Raw genomic sequence first — 19,605 nt, 5'->3', positions numbered from 1 at the left:
ACCCACGCTTGAGGGTGTAAGGTTTACGTCTGAGGCCACAGAAGAAGGAAGGGCCAAGTATGGCTCGGAAGTAGCCTAGGAAGAATCTGCCAGGCTTGTTCCTCACGCTAAGGCCGCCCTTCCGGGTGGGCTCGCAATCGGGTTGACCCAGCCGTTCTTCGGGCTGGGGCCGGGGTAGGCGTGGGGAGGCCTCACGAGTAGGGCTGGCTGGGGCGCCCAGGAAGGGAAAGGGGAAGTGGGCCTTGGCAGCTGGGGGTGAGAAAGGGTGGGGAGCGCCGTTTTGTGAGAGAACAATTTGCAGAGGCCGCCAAACCGGCGAGCTGCCGGGCTGACCCAACGCCAGGCTCCCGGAGAAACCCAAGCTACGGCGCACCCAGTTCCCTCGGGTCTGGGTCGCACGCCAGTTCCGTCAGGTTCGGAGCGAACCCAAACATGGCCGCCGAACGGGAGTTCCGGGGCCGCAGCAGCAACTTTAGGTGACGCAAAGGCGGCGGGTTGCATCAGCCGCGCCCACGTGTTCGGCCCGTCCCTCCGCCCACGGATCCGGGCGCCGATTGGGCCACGTTAGGGCCGTGACCTCCGCCTCAGCCAATGGGATGCAGCCACAGAGTGTGCTCGCTGCAGAGCCCCAGCGCGAGGTGCCTATAAAAGGGCGCCTGAGGTGGGGGCGCGCGCCCCAGAGACGCGTACAGTCGTTGCGAGTGTTGCGGAGCGGATGCGACGCCGCCAGCCTGGCCTCTCAAGAGCGCCGCGGAAGCCACAGCGCCGCTGACATGGAGGTCGAGCCCGAGCCCGAGCCCATCACGCTCCTGGTGAAGAGTCCCAACCAGCGCCACCGCGACTTGGAGCTGAGCGGGGACCGCAGCTGGAGCGTGGGCCGGCTCAAGGCCCATCTGAGCCGCGTCTATCCCGAGCGCCCGGTGAGTGGAGCCCCCGACTCCCGCCGCCAGCGCCCACTCCCGGCCCGCAGTCGTTACCTCGGCCCTCCTTGCGCCGGTCTCCCCTTCCCCTACAGCTTTTCTCCTCCCTTCGCCGTCTCTCCCCCGACGGCTGGCCCTCGCCCGCTCACTCCCCAGGCTCTGTCCCTTCTCTGTCCTACCGATGTAGGCGCCGCCTCGCCTTGCCCAGTGGTCGTCACCTCCACGTCCTAGGCCACCATCGCCCCGCCTTCCCCTGTCACCTCGCTTTCAGTGTACCCCAGCCCCTGAGGCTATCACCCTCCAGCCCCTCTCTCCTCACCCCCGACCACTGTCCCGTCCCTTAGCTCTGGCTTCCGGCCTTAGCTACGCCGCTGAGACCGCAGTTTGACCTTGGGTGAATCACCAGCCTCGGTTTCCCCCCGAAAGGACAAGGGCGGCTAGGTGTTCGGCGTTAGGATTGCATCCACTGGATAGAAGCGGAGTGAATTTTCTGAACGCAGCGTGTCGGTGCGGAGCGGAGGCGGCCTGCTGGGCCAGGGCTCCGGAGACGCGGTCCGCGCCCAGGGAGTGTGTGCTTAAGGTCCCACGCCCAGGAGCTAGACGTGGCTCTTCCCCGCCCTGGCCACCTTCCGCCCGGGGCGCCTCCCCGCCGCGCCGGGCCCCGCAGCCTGTGTCCCAGGGAGGAGCCCCTCGCACTTTCTGATCAGAGCGAGTGAGAAGGAAAGCCGGTGGCTAGAGTCTTCCTGAGTCTGCGTTTTCAGACTTCGGCCCCTCAATTACCGACTTCCTCGCTTTGTTTTGGTTGACACATCTGTCAACCTCACCCTTAGCCCCGCCCTCTCTCCCCACCACGTGACGGAGGCTGTGAGCCGGACCTTCCTGTATTTACTTTCGTTCTGATCTTATGTAAGTGTCAGCAGTGGGCCTTACTGCCCACGAGTGTGATTCCCCATCAGCCGGGAGGAGGCGGGGGGCCCCCAAAAGACTGTGAAATTGTTCCTTGTTCTCTGAAGAGTTGCAGTGAGCAGTGGCTCACGGGTCAGGCTGTTTTTGTTCCTCATTTGTTCAGGATGGAGTATAGAAGTGAGTTTTCCTTCTGAGTTATTCTTTTGAATTGTGTGTGTGTGTCTGATAAGCTTGCGTTCCCTTAGCGCTCACCTCGGGCCGTTTGTAGTTTCACCACGGCTGCTTCCAAGAGACTAGGTGGCCGTGTTGCTGTGAGAATGGCTGTTAGATACACGGACTGGTGTCGTCTCTAGTTGCATCATTTGGTAAAAGGCAGTGTTTTGGAGGAGAGCTCCCCTTAAGGGCTTGCTTGCGTGACAAACGTCATCCCTGTTAAGTCTGAAGACCGAGAGTTGTAAATAAAAGGTGTCTCAGGTGTGCCCATTGGTGCTTAAAAAAGGATGTCTGGAGAACACTCAGCATTTGGTTTCTAACCTGAGAAGTCTTACTTTTATAATAGTTTAACATATTTAGGGTTTTTTTTCAGATAAGCTTCTGGGTAAAGGCATAGAGTATCAATTCAGTCCTTTAAAAAGGAAAATGTTTAAATTACAGGCACCTGTTGATTTCAAACCTTTACTGGTGTGGAACTCTCTAATGTAGGATCCCACCTCTACAGTAGCATTTTACAGAATTGTGTGTATGGCATTTACCTATAAAGTCAAGCAGAACAGTGGTGAGCGCAGCATCCAGTTTGGTTCTGTAGTTTGCTTTAGGGGCAGTGTCAAAACATCTGGTTCATGCAGATAAATCGATGCGGTTATTGTTTTGATTGTTTTAAACAATCTCCAGCTACTTGGCAGGAGCAGCTTTATTCCTAATTTGGCAAAATGGTTTATTCTGGCATTGTTTACTGATCTCTAGGGTACTGACTTTGGTATATATCGTTTGACACCATTATCTTTACGTATGGTTCTTAAAGGAATTAAAACTAGATTTTTAAAAATCAGATTTGTATGAAAGTGTGTAGAGTCCCTTGATTTTGAAATCACTGGAATGGAGAAGAGGGGGTTGGAATTTTGACTCTTTAGCAGCAGGTGACCGTGGACAAGTCAATTTCAGACTTTTCCTCCCTTCACATAGGAATATTAGATCTCACAGGGTTATATGAAATGGTACCTCCCACACCAGCTTCTCTATACCTGCATTTGTATTTTGGGAAGTCTCTGAGAGCTTCGTTTAGAATTGCCCCGTGTTACGTGAGGACAAGACGAGGTGGTTGTGGTGAAGGCCGACCTTGGTTGGGAGTACTTTGACTCTTCTGTGAGACCAAACCAGGTTTTGAAGTTAGTTGCTGTAGGATCCCCAAATAAAATTTGTGTTTTTAGTGGCAGAAAGGTATTTCCGTAGGAGTTTAAAAGTCAAGTAGGTCACCATTGGTTTTGTGGATTAATTTGCCCTCCGAAATTTACTTGCATGTTAGACATTCAGAGTTCAGCACTTTTACAGAGAAGTTTTGTATATGAGACCTTTGAAAAAATGCTTTCCTGTGATTCTAGGTAAAAACACATCCATTCAAGTTATTTGTGTGTAAACCAGTTTCTTCTGTGTTTGGGAACTCGTGTGAGCTGACTGCTGACCTGTGCTACTCTTTCTTTCCATGCCCAGTGTCCAGAGGACCAGAGGTTAATTTATTCTGGGAAGCTGTTGTTGGATCACCAGTGTCTCAAGGACTTGCTTCCAAAGGTACATCATTTACACATTAACTTTTGAATGTTTTTGAGCACTTACGGTTGAATTCAGGTCCTAAAGTACCTCCTTCTTTCTTTTAGCAGGAAAAACGGCATGTTTTGCATCTGGTATGCAATGTGAAGGGGCCTTCAAAAATGTCAGAGACCAGCACAAAGGTATTTCTGCATTTTCAAGATTATAACCATCTGTGTCATTCAGACCTCAAGGTAGAAATAAAGGGAGTTGAATAAAACTCTTAAGAGATTTTATTACCTTTTTATCAAGTAATATTTTGTTTCTACCCCAGTGAGAATAAAGAATGAGAAGCTTACCAGTACACGTGCGTGTTTATTATTCTAGCAGTAGACTATGCCGTTAGTGTTGTAGTAGAAAAATAGAGTTCTACGTTACACTGTTTTCTGGGACATGATTTGACCTATAATAGCTGCATATCTAGATCTCTGAATTAGCAAGGCACTCAAAATGGGCTTTTATTGAATTTGGTACATAATAAATTTCTTGTAAGGAATCACTACTTTTTATAAATAGCACAAAAGTGAATATATTTCCTTTGGAAATTTCTTTCTTTTTTAATGGTTATTTTTGAGAGAGAGAAACAGAACACGAGCAGGGGAGGGGCAGAGAAAGAGAGGGAGACACAGAATCTGAAGCAGGTTCCAGACTTCAAGCTGTCAGCACAGAGCCCAACATGGGGCTCATACTCATGAACCACGAGATCATGATCTGAGCTGAAGTCAAAGCTCAACCAGTTGAGCCACCCAGGCACCCCTCCTTTGTAAATTTTCATTATGATTTATTTAATTAGATAGGAAAAGACCACCGTCTCAATCAAGCGATCTCTAAAGACTTATATTTGACAGTTAAAATTGTTTATTTTTCATTTTGTGGTGTTGATTTGAAGATGCAGTAATATTCTAGTGTATCTAGTGTAGAGCTAAATTAGCATTACAGCTCTATTTCCTGAAACATCTGAACATAGCATAGAAAATTCTTTTAGGTTGCTGACTGGGTTGTATTTATAAATCTTGTTGGTTGGATTTAGTTTCTTGATTTAGTAAATTTAGCGCCATAAGATCTGTAGAACATTATCAGGATGCTTTCTCACCAGTGATCACTTCACTGGAAGATTCTAATGAAACTACAGCGTAGTTACTGTAGGAAAAAATACGGCTTTTAAAAATATCTGTATATTGAAATTGGGTTGAACAAATTTCAGAATATTTTTTACATAACACTGCGTCTATTCAATTTTGTGAAGTTCAGGGTGAGGGGTATAAGCCATTCACAGCAGAATAACCCTTTCAGTTGGGTTGCAGACTGTTGCATCAGATCCTTTGTTCTAATGTTCATCTTCCACTTGTTTAGGCTGCCGAATCCGCAGAGCAGCCCGCTGGTCTTCCTCAGGGACAGTATCCTGGGGGCTCCTCAGGTGAGAGTTTAAGGCAAAGGGAGCTTCTTCGGAACCTTTCTCCCTCTGGATGGGAGAACATCTCAAGGTGAGTGTCCTCATAAAGAAGCAGGTGTGTACAGTATGGATGTACATCGTTTGCATCAATTTTAAGAATAAAGTGCGGGGACACCTGGGTGGTGCAGTCGGTTAAGCATCCGACTTCGGCTCAGATCATGATCTCACGGTTCATGGGTTTGAGCCCCGCATTGGGCTCTGTGCTGACAGCTAGCTCAGAGTCTGGAACCTGTCTTCGGACTCTATGTCTTCCTCTCTGACCCTCCCCTGCTCGTGCTATCTTTCTCTCGCTCTCAAAAATAAATAAAACATTTAAAAAAATACATAGCCTTTTAAGTACATATAAACATATAGGGATGCATGTGTTGACAATGTGGCATTTCCCCTCCCACACTGGGATGCTTTGCATTGTGCTGACCTCATGGTGGGGAATTAGTGCTGCCGCAGAGGAGACAGCTGGTGTGAGCATTTCGCAGCTGCTTTGCTGAGTGGCTTTGTGCTTTGTCTGTCATAACAATGGGGGACAAAAGGTGAAAAAATTGTTTAAGAAATGCTCTGCCAAGGACTGAGCCCATGGTGCTAGGGAAAAAGGTCATTTCTTTAGAGCAATTAGAGCTCTTTTCTAGACTAAATGTTCTGATGTTTGGATTTCATAACTTCTTGTACCACCTTATTATGAAAGTTCTTATGGGAAAAGATAATTAACTGCGAGTTGAAATTCTGTAACCCCTCAATTCCCCTGTTTCCCTTTTCCTACTAGTTTTTAATACTTGATTTTGATGAAGTCTGGTGTTTGGGGAATGAGTTGTTCTTTTCTTAATGGAAATTTCAAATACACACACGAGCAGAGGGAAGTGTGTAATGCATCTCTACATAGCCATCACCCGCGCCCAGTAACGATCGAGGTTCCGCCATGCTTGTTTCATCTACTCCTCTTCTGCTTTCTCCTCTCTGACGTATTTAGCAGTAATTCCCAGTTGCCCTGTCAGTTCACCCCTACATACTTGAGTAAAACCTTGGAGTTACCTCGCATATCTACACTGCTGTCCTTATGAGAGCTACAGAAGCACTTTGTTATGGTCTCATTTCCTCGCACTGCAGTTTTTTGAAATGATCAAAAACAGTATTATACCAAGACCTACTTGAACTGGAATACCAGTTTAGAACTACTCTGGGTAGGGAATTTGGTTAAAAGACTGTCAGCATATAAATTGGATAATTGGATAGAACCACTTAAAACTGCCTCCCTTATTCTGACTATACAACCTGAGAATTGTGGCCCATATCTATGTGAATTTCCCCTTGATAAAACTTACAACTTTATCCAACACATATTTATTGAACAGCGAATACATATAACTTTAAGGATGGGAGTTAACCAGCAGAGGCGTTCACATAACCAATTCATGATCTTACCGTAATTTTTATAGCTTGAGTTTTGAATTGCTGCCTAAGGAGTTCACGGTGTAAGGCACACAAAGCCAAAGATGGCACTCCTGTGCTCTGCTGAGGCTGCTTAAGAAACAGGAGTTTGATGTCAAACAGGTCTCCCATGCAGCCCTGCTATTTAACTAGCTCAGTGACTTTGTGCAAATCCCTGGTCTTCCCTGAGCTGTGTTCGGACTCCCTTCTGTGAAATGGAACGGAAAGCTCCCTCCCCACAACGTTGTCGGGGATCCAGGGAGATGGCAGCCCAGCAGCTTGTAGAGGGCCCGAGTGGTCAGAAAGCATGTGTGAGTCATGCCGCATACACACAGGACTCTGCCCCCCCTCCCTGCCCCATGTAGTCAGATTTAGGGGTGGGGAGGAAATGGGAGGGGGGAGCAACGTGGCATGAGAACCTGGTGCCGGGCATGGGCTCTTGTTTCCCTGTGGGCTCCGGGCCGTGGTAGGGGGGCTTTAGTGGCACTGTCTGTGCTTGTGTCACACGAGGGCATCCCACAGTATGCCGTGTAGCTGTCATGGAGCTTTTGTCTTTGATTTGAAGTTCTAATTGTAATTTAAGCTCTCCATTTGTTCATACTAAACCAAGTCAAAATGAGTGTTTTTTAAAAATCTTCCATAGGCCTGAAGCTGCCCAGCCAGCCTTCCAAGGGCTGGCACCTGGTTTCTCGGGCTATACAACCTACGGTTGGCTGCAGCTCTCCTGGTTCCAGCAGATCTACGCGCGGCAGTACTACATGCAATAGTGAGTCCTTCCCTGGTGCTGGGCGCCGGGCTGGGGCTGCAGGACCCAGTGGGCCTTCGTCAGTTTCTGCAGCGCCCTGTTCTGTCTGGTCGTCTGGTCGGTGGGTGGAGGAGGGTAGGACCCATACCTCCTACCTAATTCATGTGCTAATTCAGGGGTGTTTGTGTCTTTACCTACTTTACTTCCTTTTCAGTATGTGGTAGCTTCAAAGCTTTGTGAAAGCTTTAGTTTTTTATTGTACCGTACTTTTATAGTGGCCTTAAATGCTTAGCCCCAGGGGAAATTTACAGCGTGGCTCTCTTAGGAGCAGAAGAGGCATTTATAGATATGACTGTTAGTAACGAAATTCTTCACTAACTTAAAAGTCAGGATTTTCACGTACCTACTGACAATTCTTAACCGTAAAAGATCCTTCGTAGATAAGATTATGAAAGGCACAGTCTTTACAGTGCTGTGCCTTCAACAGTATCTGCTTCTGTCATTTGTACTTTAGTTTAGCGGCCACCGCTGCCTCAGGGGCTTTTGTCCCCTCACCAAGTGCACAAGAGATACCTGTGGTTTCTGCACCTGCTCCAGCCCCTATTCACAACCAGTTTCCCGCGGAGAACCAGCCAGCCAATCAGAACGCTGCTCCTCCAGTGGTGGTTAATCCCGGGGCCAATCAGAACTTGCGGATGAATGCACAAGGTGGCCCTATCGTGGAAGAGGATGACGAGATAAATCGAGATTGGTTGGATTGGACCTATTCAGCAGCCACATTTTCCGTTTTTCTCAGTATCCTCTACTTCTACTCCTCCCTGAGCAGGTTCCTCATGGTCATGGGGGCCACCGTCGTTATGTACCTGTAAGCACGTGGTTTTGCTTTCTTTTTTGCCCTTACTCACCACAAGTTAACACTGCATGGTGACTCAAACCAAGTTCAGATTTTTCTCTTTTTGAGCAGTCTCAGTCATTATTAATGGAAGTGTATTTCAATAGCATAGCTTCTGGCACTTTCAATGCAAGGAACTGATGGCCTGGTTGGGCACTGCTGAAAACACATTAATCGTGTGTTAATGCAAGGAGAACATTCTGTTTTCTTCTAGATAAGGTACCTGCCAGGCTCATGAACCACAGTAATACAGCCGTTGTGAGGCATGGAAGGGAAAACTGATTTGTTTTGAATACAAACATGTTTATCAAGCTGTAGCTGCTGCTTTCCAGGGTGAAGGTCAGCACTGACCATCTGCACGTGTAAAGGCCAAGGAACCTGTACAGACCTGACATTTGGCTTGTCCTTGGCTCAGAGTAGTGGTTCTCAACTAGGATGATTTTGCACTCCCAGAGTGTGACGTTTTTGACTTGCAGCTAGGGGGGTGGCCCTGCTGTCATCTGGTGGGTAGAGGCCAGAGATGCCGCTGAGCACCCTGCAGTACACAGGACAGCCCCCCGGTAAATAGCGAGCCGAGTATGTCAGTGGTGCCAAAGTTGAGAAACCCTGGCGTAGAGTGATATGTCCTTGTTCGTGGTTGAGACTGACAAATTTTTCCTCTAGAGTGAAAATTTTTATTTTAGTTTTAAAAATCTTGAGGAATTTTTAATAATATTACAAATACTCATAAATCCAGAATCATTATTAATATTTTGTCATATTTGCTTCAAAACTTGCACTTAATTGGATTTTCCAAATAAAACTTCTAGTCAGTGTAAGGTTTTTTTTTTAATGATTTTTATTTATTTTTGAAAGAGAGAGACAGCATGAGCAGGGGAGGGTCAGAGAGAGAGGGAGACACAGAATCTGAAGCAGGCTCCAGGCTCTGAGCTAGCTGTCAGCACAGAGCCTGATGTGGGGCTCAAACCCATGAACAGTGAGATCATAACCTGAGCCGAAGTTGGATGCTTAACCGACTGAGCCATCCAGATGCCCCATAGTCAGTTTAAGTTTCATAGCCTCTAGAATCATATATTTTAAGTGACCAAACTTAGGTATTATCTTAGGTTATTATCTAAATTATAATCCCAGTCCTGCCTCTGGGTGTGTGTGTGTGTATATTTATTCCTCCCCCATCTCCCAGTTCAGGTTTTCATGTGCAAAGTTTAGTTTGGATGAGCAGTCCTTTATAGAGCACATACTATGTGCCAGGTGCTGTTAACGTTGCTGGGCATACAATGATGAATAAAACATAGGCCCCATAGTGACCTTGAAGAAGCCAACGGGCCAGTGAAGACGGCTAGGAATTGGTGTGACAGAAATCTCTGCAGATGGGTGTGGCTGTGAGCTTATAATCAGAGGAGGGGAGCAAAGGGAACCTTATCTGATCACAAACTCTTGAGTGAATTTCACTGTGATTAGCTAAGATAAGCTTTTATGTGCTTCCTTTGAAGGCATCACGTTGGGTGGTTTCCATTTAGACAGAGGCCAATTCAGAACTTCCCCCAGGATGGTCCTCCTCCTGAAGCTGTGAATCAGGACCCCAACAATAACTTACAGGTAAGGAGCCCGCACAGGAGCCCAGCAAGCTTGACGTGAAGTGCCAGGCTCTCCAATCCTTAACCTTTAGATATTTAGCCTCATAGTTTACCATTTAATTAGGCTGAAGGGTCAAAATTTGTTCCAATTTATTCTTAGAGTAGTAGCTATTTTTTTTTAATGCTTATTTTTGAGGAGGAGAGAGACAGCATGAGTCAGGGAGGGGCGGGGGGAGGGAGACCATCTGAAGCAGGTTCCAGGTTCTGAGCTGTCAGCACAGAGCCTGATGCAGGGCTCGACTCTAGAGACTGTGAGATCATGACCGTAGCCAAAGTTGAATGCTTAACCGGCTGAGCCACCAGGTGCCCTGAGCAGAAGCAATTTTTAAAAAACATTGAATGTGCCATAAAATCCATCAGGTATTTTTTGACATTTGGCAATGTGCATTTTGGCATATATGATGGTTTTTTTTAGCCCAGTGGTTTTGAATTTCAGTGGTCTGTAACGTGTTATACCATGGAAACTGCTAATGGATAATTTTTTTTTGGGGGGGATAATTTTTTTTTTGTTAAAAACTTTTGATATTTTTATTCTTGAGAGAGCATCAGTGGGGGGTGGGAGGCAGAGAGAGAGGGAGACACAGAATCCAAAGCAGGTTCCAGGCTCTGAGCTGTCAGCACAAAACCCAGCATGGGGCTCAAATTCACAAACCAGGAGATCATGACCTGAGCTGAAGTTGAATGCCTAACTGAGCCACCCGGGCGCCCCTGCTAATGGATAGTTACTCTAATTAAGGATTAAGAGTATAGGCGTGTCTCAGTAGATTTCCTGGAGAATTTCCCTAAATTTATAAAGCAGTTTAATGCATAATCCTAAAGGAATTCTTTTGTAAAATACATTCTCACCCAACTGTTACCATTTTTATAATATAAATTATCACCCTGGGTTTCCATTTTTAGCTTCTTAACTCAGAATATTGCCAAAATTAGAATATTCATATTTAATTAAGTGGTTAATTTAATTTATGAGTTTAATAAGGATCTGGTTATCTCATTTCTTTTAATTTTACTGCCAGGAGTTTTCAGAACTGTGAGAACGTCACCAGCACAGTTGTGCTGTGAGGCCCGGGAACTCCATGCAGCCTAGGACCCCATTCCCTGGCGTCCTGCCTGCCTGGCTGCTTGGACCATGGGGCCAGGGATTTAGTCTGCCCTTTCCTAACAGCATTACATTATTTGGTATTTATCACGGTCCTAATTGTGTTCTCATTGTATTTCATAACTGTAGGAAGGTCCCGATGCAGAAATCGAAGACCCCAACCACCTCCCTCCAGACAGGGACGTACTGGACGATGAGCAGACCAGCCCTTCATTTATGAGCACAGCCTGGCTTGTCTTCAAGACTTTCTTTGCTTCTCTTCTTCCGGAAGGTCCCCCAGCCATAGCAAACTGACAGTGCTTGCTTTCTGGCTGCTGGAGGCTTCGACAGGCGTGGACTGGGTCATCTGACTCCAGCTAGATTTCCTCACCCGGACATGGCAATGGCACAGAATTCGTAAAGCACCAACAAGGAGAAGGACATGCTTTTGTGGTCAAGGAAGAGCAGAAACTAAGACGTGAAGCCATGATACAAATTAATGAACAAAAGTTTTGCCCAAGGCTTCTCTTGTCTTTATTCCGAAGAGCTTTAATATATACTGTATTTAGTTTAATAGGCATTGTAAGTAGAAGGCATTAGTGTCGCATGCTTCTGCCTGAGGAACTTTTCAGATGTGTGTCTGCATGTGTGTTTGTACATAAATCTCATAGATGCAGAAATGGTTCTGCTGGTACGATTCGATTCCTGTTGGAATGTTTAAATTACACTAAGTGTACTACTTTATATAATCAATGAAATTGCTAGACATGTTTTAGCAGGACTTTTCTAGGGAAGACTTATGTATAATTGCTTTTTAAAATGCAGTGCTTTACTTTAAACCAAGGGGAACTTTGCAGAGGTAAAAACCTTTGCTGGGTTTTCTGTTCAATAAAGTTTTACTATGAATGACCCTGGAAGAGACTTGTCATCTTAGCATTTTGCTCCATGTCCCTTGACCACTGGATGGTCAACAATTAAGTTGCTGATTTGTAAGTAATCTGAATGTTTTGCTTCTTTTTATAAAGGGACTGTTTGTACTAATGAAGAATGAAAATGTAAGGCCATGAAAGTTCTAATTTACTAAGAATATACTGTGTCCCCATTCCCTGATCCCAGCAGTACTGGCTTACGTACTAATCCACCAAACTTGAATTCTCCAGATTTAGACTTAGTGACATTGGGGCACCCGGCGGGCTCAGCCAGTAGAGCATGTGACTATTGATCTCAGGGTCATATATTCAAGCCCCATGTTGGGTATGGAGCTTCCAGATTCCATGGGCCCAAAATAGCCCCAGGAAGATGCTCCTGAGGGCAGCTGACACAGGTTCAGATTGACTGCACCGGGACGAGGTAGGGAATGTTCAGACCACAGATCAGGCTTAAGACAGCTGGCCGGTGGCCGATGTGGTGGAAACGTCAGCGCATCCACAGCAGGTGACTAAATGTATGATAATTACTTCATAGCACTTTTAATATTTAGAAAATTACTGGTTTGGATCTCCATTAAGTGGCAATTAAATAGCTAAAAACAACAAAAATTTCCTTATTTCTACTCAAACCGTAGCAACGTTTTGAGTTTGCATTTTTCGATGTGTGTTTTCTTGAATCTTACTTCTAAAGAAGAAACATCACAAAAAATAGAGCTCATGGTCAAGTAAATTTGGAAACCTCAGCTTGATGCCACTGCAGGACTTCTGCGCCCTTCACAAGGTGCCTGGGACTGAACCACATGGCGCCTTCAGGTGGCAGTACTTTGCAGGACTGTCTCCAGAAGGCTGTACATGCTCTAGTCCATGTCCAGCATACGGTGCTATTTCTCCCATCCCTCCTCCCAGAGGGTTCATGAGTCCAGGAATCAAGGGGTAGAAATGGGAGTCTTATCACCCACTATTACCCTACTGATCCATTAGCAAAAATTTTGCTTCTCTTCCCCACACTCTCCTGCTTTGTTCTAGAAGCCTTAGTTCCTAAAGGAGAATATTCGTTTCTGAGAACTACCACAAGAAATTCTACAAACCGGGTGGCTTAACAACTGTAGACATCTATTCTCACAGTTCTGGAGGCTAGAGGTCTGACCTCAGTGTTGGCAGGTTGCTTCCCTCTGGGGTCCCTGTGGGAGAGCCTGTTCCAGGCCTTTCTCCTAGCTTCTGGCGGTTGCCAGCCATTCTTGGTGCTCCTTGGCTTGTCACTGTGTGACTATTTTCTGTCTCCTTTACATGGCAGAAACTCCTGTTTCTGTGTCTCTGTGTCTTTATACGACCTTGTCAGACACCGGTCATTGGATTTACGCCTGTAAGACTGCTTTTCACATTCCAAGGTTCCGGATGGACATGAGCTTTGGGGGATACCATTCAAGCCACAGCAGAGAGAAATGCCTCCACCAGGAGACTCAATGATCCCATTGAACTGAAAGCTAAGACAAGTACCTGTCCGCTTTAGGGTCCTCAGGTTTCTGAATCAACAGGCAAAGAAGGGAGTTATTGGCTGGGTGGACTGATCTTGGCTGTCAAGAGGAAATTAGGCTGTTACTAATAAAATGAAGATAAGATTTGGGGAATTTGGGAGATCCATTATGTACCGTGCCCTATGAATAAAGCCAATGGAAAGTTACAATCCAATTTAGGTAGGATTACTAATGGCCTGACTCTTGAGGAATGAAGGTTTGGGTCGCCACCACCCCCTCACCAGGTGGGAACCATAACCATTTGAGGTGCTCGCTGAGGACATGGAATGGATAGTGTAGAAGAGAGTTACAAATACCAGTTACAACCACGTGACCGGCTGGAGACATGAGGACTGTAGTTGTCAGGAACGGTCCTCATATTGTTATGCGTATGTTTGCATATGCACACACAAGCTGGTATATATGTTTTCTTCCCTCATCTCCTTATCTTCTAACATTAGGTGAATTCATAAGACTGAGGCGCCTGGGTAGCTCAGTCAGTTAAGCCTCCAGCTTCGGCTCAGGTCATGATCTCAGGTTTGTGGGTTCGAGCCCCACATCGGGCTCTGCGCTCACAGCTCAGAGCCTGGAGCCTGCTTCAGATTCTGTGTCTCCTTCTCTTTCTGCCCCTCCCCCTTATGCTCTTTCTCTTTATCAAAAAGAAATAAAACATTTAAAAAAACAAACATAAAACCTAACATATCACAGGATTTTAGTTACAGGACACCAGAGAGAAAAGTAATCCAAGAATTTGGCATCCTTTCCTGGGAAAAAGTCAGCATGTTTTTTTTTTTATAAACACAGGATAGTTGCATCATATTAAATGGAAGCATGACTTCGTTATTGTCTTTATCTGGAGATTAAGTGTGGCTTGAGAACTCGTCCATGGGTACTGAATGACCAAGGGGGATCTGGAGGAAGGTTAGGCCCAATTCTTCAATCAACCATTAGCCAGGTGTTGCCAGTGAAGGGATTTTGCAAGTGAAGATTAACATCTACAATCAGTAGGTTTTCTCGTAACCTTTTTTTTTAATGTTTACTTATTTCTTGAGAGAGGGTGAGCGGGGGAAGGGACGAGAGAGGGAGACACAGAATCTGAAGCAGGCTTCAGGCTCTGAGCTGTCAGCACAGAGCCCCATGTGGGGCTTAAACTCAGGAACCTCGAGATCATGACCTGAGCTGAAGTTGGACGCTTAGCTGACCAAGCCACCCAGGTGCTCCTACGATCAGTAAATTTTAAGTAAAGGCAATTATCCTTTATAGTCTGAGTGGGCTGCATCCAATTAACTGAAAGATCTGGAAAGCAAAACCGGAAGCCTCCCTGAGGAAGTAGCAGTCCGGCCCACAGAATGCAGGAGAAGCTCTGGTTTCCAGCCGGCTTGCTGCCCTGCTCTGTGACTTCAAACTTGCTGGGCCAGCCTCTACCCGGCCAGCCTCTACAATCACGTAAGCAAGCCCCTTCCTTGAAAAAAACAAAAAGTTAATCTTCTACTTATTCTATTTCTCGGACAGAACCGTGACTGGCACTGAGTCCCGGCTCTGCAGACTACCGGTCCGGCTCCTTATCCTTGTGGGCCGTGCTGGCCGGTGGGAGGTGGCTGTCTGGCAGGCAGTGTCACTTACTCAGAATAGGGTGTGCTTCCGGCTAAATGCATACGGGGGAGGCTCCAGGGAAGGCTTTGCTCTGTGCCTCATAAAGATCTCCCTCCTGGGGAGGGGGCTGGGCAGGCTTGCAGGAAGAGGAGGCCTCAGCCAGAGGGTGGGTGTTAGGCCAGAAGGGGTGGGTATGGGAATTTGGAGGGGGGATGCTGTCCCTGATTTGGTGACATCCAAGACTAGCTTTGCTCACAGCAGTCCCAGAGGCCTAGCCACAGGGGCAAATTCTCTGATGCCCATTGGACTCGTCTGTCCGTGCCTCGGCATGAAGGTGCACGCAGTTCCCTCAGCTGGCTGAGAACACGGGGGCCAACACCTCTATGCTACAGTCAACACCCAACAATTCCGTACTGAGGACCTACCTGGTGCCCGGTTCTCCCTGCCCTCAGGGAGCTTACATCCTGCTGGGATAACAGAGACTATGCAAGGGAACAAGTGGACAGAAAATGACCAGGCCTGGGCCAGGGAATAAAAGCACAGACAAGAGAGAAAATAATGGGTTGGGGACATCTTAGATAGCAATGGGTTTGGGGCACGGTGAGTGCCTAGACAGTGGTCATGGAGGACCTCTGAGGAGGTGACACCTAAATGAGGAACGGACGCATACCAACCAAAGATTTGGGGAAGAGCCTTCTGAGTAGCAAGTACTGCAAGTGCAAAGGCCCTGAGGTAGGAAGAGGCTCAACACAGCCCATTTCTTGGAAGGTGCCAAGTGGCTGAAGGGTGGGTGGTGAGTGATAAGATCCAGAAGTAGATGGAGCAGGATCACATAGGGCCTTGTAGGCCACTATCAGGAGTGTGGGTTGGAAAGTGAATGGGAGCCATTGGAGGAGCCATAAGGAGGGGTCAGGGAGGGGAGGCTCATTTTGGAAGGAGTTGGAGTTTGATGAAGGAAGAGGGAGGAGAAATGAGTCAAGTACGAGGATATAGGAGGAGCTTCACCAAGAGCCTGCCCAGAAATTGCAAAGCCAATGTCAGAGCAAGAAGGTGGAGCAAAGCAGGGGCCGGGGGGACTGTGGAGATCGCAGATGACCGAGGGCGGGACTGGGGGAAGTGGGGTCAGGGAGGGTAAGGCTGAGGAACCAGCGGGGAAGCTGCTGGGGTTGGCCTGTGACCAGAAGGGTAGGGGTGAGGCCAGAGGGGTCGTCCCCTGGGAAGGGCAGAGTGTGTGGGGACCGGAGAGCTGGTTTGAGGCCTAGCCGTGGGGCCCTGGGGAAGTTGAGCCTCTGCGCTGAGTTCCTGCTTTCTCACCTACAACACAGTTCCCTGGGACACAAACCCGCTCTGCCCACCACACGGGGGCATGAGGCTCGGAATAATGCAGTGCTTTCCAAAGGTGGCAAAGGTGACCTGGGGTGGGCATGCAGAACAAATCTAGAGGGTCCATGGTGGACCCCTTAATAACCACGTTGTTTTAAATTATTTTATGTTATTAATTTATTTATTTTGAGAGAAAGAGTGTGCAAGTGAGTTAGGGGCAGAGAAAGAATCCTAGGATGGGTAAAGACAGGGAGGGGGAGAGAGAGGAAGGGAAAAAGAGAAAGAGAGAAGTAGGGCTCACTCAAAGCGGGGCTTGTGTTTACCAGAAGTGGGACTCAAACTCACAAACCAGGAGACCATGACCTGAGCCGAAGTCAGATAGTTAACCAACAGAGCCACCCAGACGCCAATAACCATTTTCTTTTTAAATGGTTTAGTTAAGTGCATTTTGCCACTTAAAGTGAGAATATAAAGTTCCCTTTAAAAATATATTTCAGTAAAAAGGCTAGTCAGTTTAAAAGGTTAAATAAGTAAAGCACATGCAGTTCTAAAGCATTTAAAATAGTTAAGTAAAGAATTTCCTCGTGGTGTAAAAATAAATAAATAAAAGCACCTACACAGGTGACAGAGATCATGACCATAGTTCTTAAATGATCGGGGTTCAGGAAACACAACACCAAAAGTTTTCTGAACTATCGCCCATGAAGATATTTTTTAAAAAGGCACAGACAGCAGCGCGTTTGTTGGTATGTGGCCTGGATGGTTCCTGTGGGTGTACATGAATATGTATGGGCAAATGGGTCCCTGACGCAGATGTCGCCGGGATTGCCGTGGAGAAGCCCGCGTGTAAGGGTCCTGTGTGTGCACGTGGCGTGGGCTTATCTGTACACACATGCGCACAAGGTTACCTGCGCGTGCGCTGCTTTATCTGGGCAGGTGTGTGGATATGAGTGTGTCGGGTGTGTGCGCATCTCGAGTCCCTGCTGTTAACCATGACACCAGAATGTGTGCAGAGCCGCCTCCCCATCCCCATCCCCAGCTCTACCCAGGGAGACCCGGCTGGCGGGAAGTCTGCTGCTGGTTGGTCACTAGCCACTAGGGGGCAGCAGATGGCGCTGCGGGCCTTCTCTAGCCTGCTCCCCAACCTGCAGCCTCAGGACCTTTGCGGCCTCTGCACTCCGGGCCGCTTCCACTCAGCCTGGCCCTGGAGGCCATCCGAAGTCTCTCTCTGCCCCCCTCCACCTCCTCCAGGCCTCTGCCGGTTGTCTCTGGCTGAGGCTTTCTGGAAGACCTAGGACTCAGAAAGTGGAATGTTTGCCGTAGGGTGGGTTGGGACCCATTGGCAGCCTCGGGTGGTCTCCTGGGGGAAGGGCCTGGGCCCCTGGACCTCTGGGAGCACAGCCAGCTGGCCACTTCTGGCTCTTCCACAGCCTCGGCTCGGTCACCCCGACTCTGGGTGTCTTCAGGGGTGCTCTCTAGCGTCTGTCTCTGCTCTTCTCAGTCCTGAGCCTGTTCAGAATACCGCTAAACCTTTGGGCTTGTGGGGAATGGGCCCCTCTTAGGCTCCAAAGTGGGCATCAGAGGGGCAGATGGTCCCTACAGCCTTTGTGGTCAGATGGCCCCGTGTCAAGCGTCACCACCTGCACTACCCCGAGGCCAGCCTGGAGGCCGCGGCAATATTCAACAGAAATCCCAGCTCCTTCTCAGATTTCTTCTCTCCACAAAACCTCACCGAAGTCCTCCTGTGTGCCAGGCACTCCCCTCCCAGTGCTGGGCGGCCCCCTCTGCTGCCAGCCTTGGTGACAAGGCCTTGCTGGAGCAGAGGACGTTAGTGGGCAGCCTTCCTCCGTCCTGGAGCCAACTGTGGGCCAGGCCTTGAATCTGCACAACAGGGATGGATGCTCAGCCCATTTCATAGTTGAGGAAACTGAGGCTCTGAGAGCTTACACAACTTCTCCAAGTCATACCGCCAGTGAGTGGCCCACGCAGGGAGCCACACATAGCTTGTTCTCATTCAAAAGTCCTTCCCTTTCTTTCAAGACCCCCAGACACGGTGGCGTCTTTGCCTGTGACCAAACATAAGATGCTGGGCCGTTGCCTGCATCCCAGGGGTAACGTTGCTCCCCATCCCTGCCCCAGGTGACAAGTTAACGATCCAGTGTGGGCAGTGCGGGAGGACTGCCCGGCGGCCTCTACACAATCTGGCGTGTGTCCTCACAAACAGTCCCGTACAGACCGGGCTCTGGGGCTGTCATCGTTATCTGCTTTTCGAAAGTGGTCGTATTATAGACGTCCCCCCACCCAAGAGCCTGTGGTAAGCCAAGTAGTGCCTTCCCCCCACCCAACATATTCCTGTCCTGATACCTGGCTCCTGTGGATGTTATTTTATATGGCAACAAAATATCTTTTTTCTTGTTTTGCAGATGTGATTACAGATTTGAGAGGAAGAGATTATCGTGGGCTAGCCAGGCGGCTGGTAAATGCCCTCTTGGGGCAGCAGAGGGAGACGGGACACACGGACGGAAGAGGAGAAGGTACCTTGAACATGGGGGCCGAGATGGGAGAGATGTGGCCGCAAGCCGAGGCAGCCACCAGAAGCTGGAAGAGGCGAGGGACGGGGTCACCCTAGAGCCTCAGCCGGGAGTGCCGTCCAGGGACACCGACCTCAGCTGTCTGGCCTCCAGAACTGTAAGTGGGTACATTTCTGTTGTTTTAAGCCATCAAGTTAGTGGTAATTTGTCCTGGTAGCCACAGGAGAGCAATACAGGCCCCAGATGACTGGGCAGGACATATTAGCACATCATCATCGTCCTCATCGTCATAATGATTTCTAAGTGGGAGGATGCAGAACAGCATGTGTAGTAGGAACCCATTTTTGTACGAAGATGGGGCGTGTGTATGTGCGCATGCGTGCCCCAGGGACGTACCGGGGAGAACATGTGAATACGTGCATGCTCGTTACCTAGCAAGTCTTCCCTCTGGCAACTTAAAGTCCGGACGTAATGAAAGCTGTTTGTGAAGGGATGGGCGCAATACCGTGCAGTGTGGTTCAGTAAGTCATGATGCAGCCGCTGAGTAGAACACTGCACAGATGTTTGTTTTTTTATGCTTATTTATTTTGAGAGAGAGAGTATAAGGGAATGGGGGAGGGTCAGAGAGAGAAGGAGACAGTGAATCTCAAGCAGGATCTGTCCTGTCAGCACAGAGCCCGACGTGGGGTTCGAACTCACCGAGCGTGAGATCGTGACCTCAGCCAAAGCCAGGAGTCTGATGCTTAACCAACTGAGCCACCCAGGGGCCCCAACTATATAAGTCAGTAAATGTACTGATTTCTACAGAGATTAAAAAAGAACAAAAAAAAAAAAAAAAACAAAAAAAAAAGAAAGGAAA

The 19,605-nt window shown here is 48.0% G+C and overlaps 1 protein-coding gene across 2 annotated transcripts; it reads left to right on the top strand.

Annotated features, from left to right (window-relative positions):
- The first annotated feature begins 652 nt into the window (after window positions 1-652).
- HERPUD1 (homocysteine inducible ER protein with ubiquitin like domain 1) lies at window positions 653-11,773 on the top strand. Of its 2 annotated transcripts, none has more exons than XM_029925246.1 (8): window positions 653-920; window positions 3,534-3,611; window positions 3,701-3,772; window positions 4,983-5,113; window positions 7,148-7,270; window positions 7,764-8,114; window positions 9,635-9,740; window positions 11,007-11,773. In XM_029925246.1, exons 1-8 carry the CDS (start codon window positions 774-776, stop codon window positions 11,169-11,171), a joined length of 1,173 nt encoding a protein of 390 aa, XP_029781106.1. In that variant the 5' UTR covers window positions 653-773; the 3' UTR covers window positions 11,172-11,773. The 2 variants fall into 2 exon arrangements, with proteins under 2 accessions (XP_029781106.1, XP_029781105.1); XM_029925245.1 differs by having other exon boundaries at window positions 3,698-3,772.
- The last annotated feature ends 7,832 nt before the right edge of the window (window positions 11,774-19,605 follow it).

This window comes from Suricata suricatta, chromosome 16, assembly GCF_006229205.1.
Source record: "Suricata suricatta isolate VVHF042 chromosome 16, meerkat_22Aug2017_6uvM2_HiC, whole genome shotgun sequence".
Taxonomy (NCBI): domain Eukaryota; kingdom Metazoa; phylum Chordata; class Mammalia; order Carnivora; family Herpestidae; genus Suricata; species Suricata suricatta.
Note: the sequence above shows the minus strand (reverse complement) of the source record. Positions and strands in the feature narration are given on the sequence as shown.